General features: G+C 31.6%; 1 protein-coding gene across 1 annotated transcript; it reads left to right on the top strand.

Moving 5' to 3' along the window:
- Positions 1–8,652: 8,652 nt before the first annotated feature.
- LOC111679042 (peroxisomal biogenesis factor 19) lies at positions 8,653–10,730 on the top strand. Its single transcript, XM_023440529.2, has 4 exons — positions 8,653–8,876; positions 9,060–9,180; positions 9,241–9,544; positions 9,945–10,730. The coding sequence occupies exons 1-4, from the start codon at positions 8,825–8,827 to the stop codon at positions 10,347–10,349; spliced, it is 882 nt and encodes a 293-aa protein (XP_023296297.2). The 5' UTR covers positions 8,653–8,824; the 3' UTR covers positions 10,350–10,730.
- The last annotated feature ends 173 nt before the right edge of the window (positions 10,731–10,903 follow it).

The following is a 10,903-nucleotide window of genomic DNA, read 5'->3' as shown; positions in this document are numbered from 1 at the left end:
AATTTGTACGAATAAAGAGTACCTGATTTTGACGGGTTTTGTAAGATTTTTTGTTAATAATTCGATTCTTTTGTTTGTTCAAAAATTAACTAAAATCATTATCGCGTTATATATGCATGTAAAGAAATATTTTCGAGTTTTAGAAATGAACTAAACTATAAATGAATTAGAACTGAACTAGAACTGAACTAGAACTAGAACTGAACTAGAACTGAACTAGAACTGAACTAGAACTGAACTAGAACTGAACTAGAACTGAACTAGAACTGAACTAGAACTGAACTAGAACTAAACTAGAACTGAACTGAACTAGAACTGAACTAGAACTGAACTAGAACTGAACTAGAACTGAACTAGAACTAGAACTGAACTGGACTAGAACTAAACTGGACTAGAACTAAACTGAACTAGAACTGAACTAGAACTGAACTGGAACTGAACTAGAACTGAACTAGAACTGAACTAGAACTGAGCTAAAACTGAACTACAACTAGAACTGAACTAAAACTGAACTAGAACTGAACTTGAACTGATCTAGAACTGAACTAGTAATTGTATTCTTAATCGATGGTCTTTAATTTGTTTATATTGAAAGCATTAGAGAATCTACTTTGATTTGCTCCCGTGTCGATTCTATAATGAGGACAACATTAACACTTGACATCATTATCTTTTCGTTAATCTTTTATTGAAAAGATTTTTTTCGACAAAGTAAACAACTGCAAATATGATACAAAATTCAACATATGGAAATAGTTTCAAACTAAAAATATTTTTAGCATGAAAATTTTTTTAATTTTTGGAAAGATCTATAAACAAGAAAAAAAATCAAAATAAAATTTTTAATAACTTTTCCATTACCAGTTAAGTGGAAAAAAATCGAAAGATGTTTAATATTTACCAGATTGAAAACGTTGAAAAACCAACATCCATAAATTAACTATTTTCAAATTAACGTCTAATAGTCAAGGTTGGACTTAATGTGACAATTTAAAACCAAAATAAATACAATCACGTTGACATTAAAAACCCTTTAAACTAAATTAACATTTTATTATGAAAATGTCAAACCAATTTTAAGAATTTCAAATAAAAATTTCCAAAAGTTAACGTGTTTTGAGTCAAGGTGAACTAATAAACTAATTTTTATTTTCGCTTTGACAAAAAATCTGTCTACTTAACCCTTTTCAAATGCGTGTGATAAGTCGAAAAGTCATGCAAATTTTGTGAACAAATCAACATTAAATGTCAATAAATTGTCATATTTTTACAAATATTTACATTTCGTAAACAATGACATTTTATGAGTTCAGCATAAAAACGCATGATCAACAACAACTATAACTGGGTTTATGACTGACAGGGATAAGAATACAATTTGAACGAAATAGCGCAGAAACAATGAATTTGTAAATTTTTTCTTTTTTTGTTTCCTTATGTCCGTCTGTAGTTCAGTTTAGTTTTTATGATCTTGTTTTCATTTCAGCCTTGCTCTAAAAATATTTAAAATATTTCAAAAATTTAGTTTACTAGAACAAATCTAAAATATTTTATTGCCTTTTCGTTCAAAACTCCCTCTATCTTTCGATCTTTCTCTTTCTTCTTTTTTGCGCATTTTTAAAAAATCATGATCGATGTCAGATATAGTTGAATTCAGCGAAATACCTGCTTGATAAATGTTCGTTTCTTTCGCTACAAATTCACAGAATAAAGGTTTTTTGTGTTTCTTCACTAAAGTTATTTATTTATTTTATTGTATTTCGTTCTTTTCTGCCTTTCACACCGTCATAAAGTCATTTCGTATATTTCATAAAGTCATAACATCATAAATTTTACTTCCTTTTTGTCTTTCGATTTAGTGAAATAAAGAATTGTTTTTTCTTACATTTATTTCCTTTTCGTTCATTATGATCATGTAAAATGCTGTGATTTCACGGTCACTGATCGTTTCATAATATCTGCATTTTTTTTCCTAAATATTTTGTTAGTTTTTTCTTTTTGTACAACATTATTTCCCTTAAAAGTATTTCGTAGAAATTTTTATTTAGGAAAATTTTCTATTTTTGCCGACAACTTCTTCATTTGCCTGCCTAGCTTGACTATCTGCCTGTATTTTATGACTTGCTCATCATACATCGATCAATAGTTTATAATAGGTTCGGAGAGCTTAACTGAATACTCGCGCTCTTATGCATGTATGTATGTGTGCTTGTGTGCGAGTTGATTTTTTCGCGTCGTTTGCTCATGATTATCGCGCCCATTGTTAAGTCATTGTTAAGCGCGAATGCTTGTTATTGCGGTTTTTATTACTCGCTCGTGCGGTTGTGATATTTCACAAGATCGTGAAGGAAGTAATATGTTCCGCTTTTATTTGAGTGTTAATTTTGTTCAAATATTTGTTTTTTTCGGTTTTGTTGTTTATTTTTACAGAAGTATTTAGAAAGTTGAGTCGAAAATGCCATTGAATAAGACAAATTTAAGTAGTTGTTTAAAATATTAACTTAACTGTCCTGTCGTCCACGATTGAATGTATTTTAGATCTAAAGAAATCTTTAAAATGAGATCATCTTATACTAGTTATCTAATCTTTCAGAACAAAACCCATATTACCAGGATTCTCTCGAGAATCGATTAAGTAGTATACTCTAACACCAACGATGAGAATCATGATCCGCTCACGTACGCGATTCTCGACTATGACTACTATGTGCATAAAACCATCGGCTTAACTTTTCAAAACTTATCATATCCATAAAACTGAAGTTTACTTAACTTTTGTGTTTCCGATCTATAATTTTGAATAGTTATGTTCCCCTTGGATTTAGAATAGTCTTTAAATAACTACCTATGAATGTATACGAGAACTTTGTTATAAGATCAGAATATCCACAGAACATCAAGATTATCTGATGCCTTAATATTTTCACCACCCATTCGTAGTTTATCTTATATATATGAATGTATACGAGAACTTTGTTATAAGATCAGAATATCTACAGAACATCAAGATTATCTGATGCCTTAATATTTTCACCACCCATTCATAGTTTATGTTGGAAGACATTTACGTTTTACTACCCCATTGGTTTAGTGTGTGGAAAACGTTAAAGTTTTTCGAGTTCAACATATTAACCATATGCATTCGGATTTATAACCCAACTTTTACTTTGATAAATGGTGGAGCTCCCCCTGGGGGCATGTTATCTCGGTGAAGCCTCCGCCTTGATGTTATTGCAATCACGGGGTATAAAAAGGTGGCCAATACCACTAGTCTGGCCGGGATTAAAAAATTGGTTACAGTCTACTGTTTGGCTTAGTTCTTGCATAGATTAAAAGAGTTCAGACCAGAGCACCGTATAATCTGCTACTATGGGTGACCAGTTGCCCGCAGGACTAGGTTTCTTCGGGATCCACTTAGTGGCTGTGGTTTAAATCCAAATTCGTGGGGAGAGTAAGTGGCGGTTAAACGACTGATGTAAGGTAAGGTCAATATATCGGGATACGTTAGGTGCTATTGCCGATAACAACAGATACCCCCCGAAGAGTGACTGTGGGACTTGGTATTAATTGTATATGGTACGGGATGAATGTGAGGTTCATCGGGCCTTACCCCACCCGTCTACTTGAATGAGATGTGTGCTGGTTTGAATGATGATGGATGAAAGGTATCATATACATATGATACCATTGAATTTTCCTTCCTTGTCCAGATATGTTCAGAGTATACTCTGTTTATATCAGTATTACCACAGTGTGTCCCTGTGAGTAAAACAATGTCATCGGCTTATTAGATGGATCCGTACTTCGGTCCACTGGTTACGTCTTTAGGCGCTGTTGCCAAATCAACAGAGGCCATCTAATGGTCAAAGATTAGATAGCTCGAGTACTTCAGCAAAGTTCTTGTGCATGGACCGGTCAAAGCCAATGTACACAAATTGGCACCTGAGTTCTTCATTGAAGAAAGGGGCAATGTCTACCCAGTGGATGAAAAAGACCATCGAGAGATAAGGCCCTGAAGGCAGGTGCTCACCTTAAAACTCTCGACATTCATAGGTGGTGGAGAACCATAAAAAACTCATTGGATTTAGGTGGAGACCATAAAACTCATTAGCTAAGTCTAAGTGATATGGCTTCCTATACAAAGGTATAGCTCGTTTTGGTATTTCTTGGATAATACTGCTTTGATTGTTACCCTGGCACTATGCTTGCATTATGCGGCGCCATTTAAATTTTTAGATTCCAAAAAAAATGTTTTAATTCTTGTTTAATACAAAACTATAAACACTTTAAAACAGATATTACACTAAATTGCTGTTAAATTTAACTCGAAACAAATTTAGACGGACTTTAACCAATGATAATGTTTTTCAGTTATGTATTTAAGATCAGTTAACATTGTCAGTATTGCCAACTTTTCAGTTAAAAACATAAACAATGAACAGCTGTTTTTAGCAAATATCAGTTTTGTAAAATGTTAAATTGTAGAAAAAATATAAATAAACATTTAAAACAATAATAATATTGATGAAAGAATTCAGAAAATTACTATTTAATTAAAATATTAAGTTTTTTTCAAAAAATCTCAAACTCTAAAAATCCGCTCAAAATGATTACCACATCCAATAGCCAATGATATCTACTTAGGAATCATAACAAGTTATAAACAATACTTTCTTTATTTTTTGCGAAAAACATCATCACAGCATATTTGTATGTACATACATATATTTAAATATAAACCGTATCCAAATTAATTTTACTTTATCCATATTATTGCCGCAAAAACCCAAAATCCACACAGAGAGTGGTCTTCGAGGATTTAGTGGTGGCGATGGTGGTTAACAAGAATCCTCAATTCTCTCATGTTTTATATTTAAAAACACTAAAAATGTTTGCTTGATGGCGTAAAAAACTCCACAGGGTTTCGCTGACCTTCGCTATGCTTTAATATCACTCCCTCTTGTTGAAATCCTAAAAATGCTCTCTATTAACGCTCTCTTCTCAAACACAAACAATTCTCTTGCAACATTTTTTTCCTATGGTTTTACACTGTGTGGTTTTATAATTTTTGGTCGCTATGGTCGCAGTATTTCTATGATATTTCATGTTTTTCTCTTTATTTCGCTCAGTGAGGTGCATGTCCTTGCTGAAAGAGCAGTTTCATTACTCGTCTCCTTTCAATATGTGTGTGACTGTGTGTGTGTTTGTTCATGATTGGTTTCGCAGAAGTCTTTCTTATCTTAGTTTTGTTTTTGTATATTTATTTCAATTTGCACTTTAGTATGTGCAAATGATCGTAAATATTTTGGGTGATAATTGTTTGTTAATCGTCTAACCTACAGCCTTGACACATTAGTTTCATGTCCTTTTCTAAGATACTCCTCTCGGTCTCATTGAAATTCAACAATTCTCAATATGTTTGTAACCGTTTAAAACGAATTAAATTCGCTTAGGTTGGTGAATTTTTCTTTTTTTCTTTGCTAGATTTCATCATGCTGTGTTCCGTAACCGATTATTTTGGTTTTATGTACATTTATGTCTGGGGTTAGCGATTTTTTTCGCTTAGCGGGATGGTTCGACAATGATAAATATGTATATTGTTGTAAGATCATTGGAATATTTTGTGCTCTTTTTGGTTTTGTTTTTAAACAATTTTTCTCATAATCTTTAATAATGCTAAGGTACTGAATATTTGGACCATTCAATTTATTTAAAGAATATATACTAAAGTGTAACCGTGAAATCGCGTAGGAATTTTCTAGAATGTTTTACTTAATGTGTGGTATATTTTGGTTTTAGAGTCCAACCAGATAGTTTAAACAAAACTTTAAACTTTTAGCTCTCAATCCACTTTTTAGATAATAGATTAGATATACGATTATTATAGATCAGATATTAGATTATTTGCCAGTGGCTTGAAATTAAAAAAAATCTTTTTCATTTAAACAACTTTAATAGAAACACTCAGAATAGGTTTTATCACTTCTACAAAAAGGGATAAGGATCGTATCCATATATGCATACGTAGCAATAGTCGCATAGTTTGACGTTGAGTTTTTTGGATTCCTGCATTATTACCAGGTCACTCGAGAATGGTCAATAATGAAAGAGCAAATGCACTTGCTATTAAAAGAAGTTATCCTAACGAATGCAAAATCTGTTCGACGTAACGAAGGCTTAGTTAAAAACATGGCGTAATCCCTAAGAGAGCAGAACTCCACTAAATTTATAAACTCCCAACAACCTAACCAACAATGAACTCTTTCAAACCTATATAAACTCTTATCAAAAGGAATTTCTACCTTTGAGGGCGGGGTTTCCTGATATAGATAATCTTCATTCTTTGGTTAAACGTAGTTTAATATACATATGTTTTGTGTTTTTCAGCAATCAGTATTTACAATTAAAACTAAGTTATAAGTAAGAAAAAAGTTAACTGATCTTAAATCCATAACTGATAAACACAATCATCGGTAAAGGCCGCCTAAATTTGTTCCGAGTTTGATCAAGTCAAGTCTAGTTTAACTTAGTAGTAAAAAACCTACTTTCTACTACTTATATACTTTTCTACTACTGAAAAGATATTTCCATAATATCTTAAAACGTCATATCTGTTACTCCTCTCTAATGTTATGTATACACGGTCGTTAAATCTTACAACGTTGGCAGTATAATGTGCAGAAAATGTCTAATAACAGAGTCAACATACAAATTTTGTCTTGCAATGTTGTCAGTAATGCTTTTTCTAACAACGTTGCAAAAGAAAAATTTTAAGTTTGGACGATTGTTAGGTATTATCTGAACATTTTACTGACAACTTTGTAAGATCTGACAACCGTGTATCACGGCTTTAAGTCTTGAAGCACGGGAACTTTAAGGGTTAGCGTTTCGCGCCAGTATATCAGCAATATCATTTTCTGTAATGAAAATGAAACCAGAAACATGAAATAATGAAATACAACTTTTTCCATGTTAGACTATTCGATCTTCGACTAGTAACGTAAAGAGTCGGCTACCTTTTCAGTCAAATTTAGCTATAAAACCAAATATATATTCTATCCCATATTCAACGACCATTTCAATTGCGGCTAAGGTTTAAGGAGCGAGGAAAGGCGAAATCCGTTTGTTCAGTACACGCCGATCTATCCAAAAACTTTCGATGTATTGAACATTTTAATGATCATCTTAATCCCAATGTAATTGCATTAACGATCTCCCTTGCCGTAATTAAACTTTATTGGAATTGAGGGGGTAATTTAGCTGGCATGTGGTATATCACATTAATTGACGAAATTGTATTTTTAATGTTGGAACAAGCAAAGATTCCACATAATTGAAGTGTTCTCTGGGTCAATTGCGATACGACAATTATTTCTATATTATATTATTGCATATGAATACATAAGAAAACCTCCATTCTAACAATAACCCAAAAATTATTAAAAAAGATGTAAGGAATTTAGAGCTATCCTTAGCCAAAACATATTAGTATTCAGATTAGATTCATTAAGACCTTTTATTTCAAAATAAAACTAGAATGTATAGTCGTACATGGCCGACCATTTGATATCCTACACTAGTCAGTATGTTAAAAAATATGGATTATTTTGCAAAAAATAAAGCTTTGTTTTTTAGCTTTATTCCGGAATATTTTTAATTATTTTGGATTAAAAAAGAGATCTTCTTCATATGGGCTCATAGGGAAGTAGGGTTAAATATGGGCCTATCCTTATCAATGTTGCTAAAGGACGTTTAAGTTTGTTTCAAAGTTATTTGTGTAGAATTTAATCGTGATATCTGAAACAGAGTTTGTATGGGGGCTAGGGTCAAATGACACCTGATCATAACAAAAATTTGTAGTATCATTAAGAGTTCTATAAAACTAAGTTTTGCCAATTTTTGATGACAATAAAATATTTAACATAATTATTAGCACAAAGGTCCTATTCGGGGGGTACGGTTGTATGGCGGCTAGGCGAAATAATTGACCGATTTCAAGCATTTTCAGTAGTTCCATAGAACAAAAAAAGAGTATGTGCCAAATTTCATCAAGTTATCTTAAAAATGCGACCTGTAGCGTGCGCACAAGGTTTACAAGGACACACAGACAGACGCTCGGTCAGTCAGGCATTGGTATACTTTAAGGTGGAACCAATATTTTTGGTTATTACACATATCAACACAAACGCATACTACCCTCCCCACTAAAGCGATGTAGGGTATTAATATTAGATTTCCCAATTTTTTGTGAAATTACTGTAATTACAATTGAAATTTGATGCATTCATTGTGATTTATGAAAAATTTCTAAATCATTCACAATAATAGAAATATATATTTTTTTTTTTTGAAACACCCTGTACTGATTACATATGATAATCCGTATTCTACGTTGCAATGTTTACAAAATTTTCAGGGATTAAGGAAAAGTAAATAGGAATAATAGTTTCTGATTATTATATTAAACCAACATTTTTTTATAAACATTGAAATACTAATGTTTTAATATTTATATAACATAAGAAATATTTAATTTCAATATAATTACGTTTGTTTTTATATTATTACTAAATATTAAGTTGGCCTTTTTAGATTCCTCTTACAGACATAGTGATATACCTGAAAACCGGCAACACTTGATGAGCGAACAATACCCGCCCCGGGTTAAGTGCATGATAATAATTACGCACTTCCACATTTCTTCGACAAGAAGAAATTTTAACCAACAAAAAACAGCCAGAAGAAAATTTAATATTTATAGAAAGGGAATCTGTTACAACATTTTTATAAAACAAAAAACTCGTGCAAATACAAATCACGTGCAATGGCTGATCAACAAAAACCTAATGACAATGAACTCAACGAATTATTAGACAGTAAGTTCTAAAAACTTAAATAAATAAATGATATCAGAGAAAATGATTTGCTGCTAACAAGTCCAACGATCACATTAAAATGTGTATAATTTTCCTTATTATTTAAGCAATAAAGCGTCTGCTTAAAGTGAAAAATTATTGAAATTATGTAACTAAATTTTTCAATTTAATATTTTTAATTAGATGCTCTACAAGACTTTGCTAAAAATGATAAAAGCTCATCGAATGATGCTAATGCAGCTGCCACAGCAGGTGCAACGGGAGAAAGTGGTGAGCAAGCTGGTGATTCAGAGGAATTCTTTTTGTAAGTAGTTGTAACAATTAAATTAATTAATATAAATTATTAATTTATTTTTTTAAACAGAGAACAGGCTAAATTATTAGCCGAACGTATGAACACATTGTTTGGTGGCCCTGATACACCCAGTGGTGATGTAGCTCCATTACCTCAAGATCCTGATCAAATTTTAGCTGGCTTTAAGAAAATGGCCGAAGCTGCCGCCATGACATTGCAGGGTGAAAACTCAGCCAGCGATGAAGAAGTTGCCAAATATTCCGATAGTATAGCACAAGCCCTAAAAGGTTTGCAAGAGGGTACTGATAATTTGAATGCCCCCGTTTCAGAAACTGATGTCGCACAAATGTTTGGCGGTTTGAGTTTAGAAAATGTAAGTAAAATTAATGGAGTTATTTTGTCGTATTGGACTATAAATTTTAAAAAGAAAGTATGCATCCATAACTTAGCAAAAATATTTTACTTGTGGATACGATGTATACACGGTTGTTAGATCTGACAACCTTGCCAGTAAAATGTGCAGAAAATGTCTAATAATACTGTCAACTTACAAATTTTGTCCTGCTTGTTCAGACAACGTTGCAAAAGAAATATTGTAAGTTCAGACGATTATAAGATATTTTCTGAACATTTTACTTACAACGTTGTAGGATCTGACATCCTTTATAAGTGTTTTTATTCCTAATAATAATAATAAAAATAATAATAATAATAATTTACTATAAAAAAATTTTATTTTTATATTTTTTTAATTGGCTTTTTATTTTTTACAGGCTGGCTCCGATGACGGCAATATGTTCCTACCTTTCATGGAGGGTATGATGCAATCACTATTGTCCGCAGAAATTCTTTTGCCCAGCATTAAAGAGCTTTTAGAAAAATATCCCAAATACTTGGAAGAGAATGGTGATAAAATATCAGCCGAAGACAAAGAACGCTATGAAAAACAATTGGAATTGTATAAAATTATCGAAGGACATTTAGAAAGTGAAAATCCCAATGATTCTGCCAAGGAAAAACGTGAAAAATTCAAAGTTGTATTAGATGATATGCGTAAACTGCAAGAATACGGTCAACCACCCGAAGAAATTTTAGCCGAAACTGCTGGTGATTTGCCAATGTTGGACCCTGCAGCAGCGGGTGCCGCTGCCGGTAATCCTCAATGTCCCATGATGTAGTAGCTAATGTGAAATTGTCGTTGTTGTAATTTATGCCCAAAATAATTTATTTTTTTTAATTTCACATCTAAATGCGTTTTTTCTTAATTTCTTTTTCTAATTTTTTTATTTTAATATTTTAGTAGTATTAGGCCTTTCTACATACTTGTTGTGGTTTTACGGTTCTTATTTTTATTAGTAATTGTCTAAATTTTATTTTATTTACAAAAAAAAAACGTAATTTTTATTTAAAAAAAATATTGTGAAAATGCTGTAAATGCATTTATTTAAATTTACATTTTGAAATGGAATTTTTATTTTTGCTAATGGCAAAGGATTTTAAAAAGGAAATAAATATATTGATTCTATTTTGTTAAATAGAATGTTACGAAAGTATCGAAATATGTGCGGGTTTTATTTTTTTGAAAGTCGATCCCTAGTAAGTGGTTAGTATTTTAGTTTGTTATAGGGTTCTATAGTTGAAACGAAAAGTCGACTTTTTGCATTTTATGAAAAGTCGATTTTTCGACTTTTTTCATTTAATTAAAAGTCGATTTTTAGACTTTTAATATTTT

Source organism: Lucilia cuprina, chromosome 2 (genome assembly GCF_022045245.1).
Source record: "Lucilia cuprina isolate Lc7/37 chromosome 2, ASM2204524v1, whole genome shotgun sequence".
NCBI lineage: Eukaryota > Metazoa > Arthropoda > Insecta > Diptera > Calliphoridae > Lucilia > Lucilia cuprina.
The sequence above is the reverse complement of the archived record's forward strand: the minus strand, read 5'-3'. Positions and strand labels throughout refer to the sequence as shown.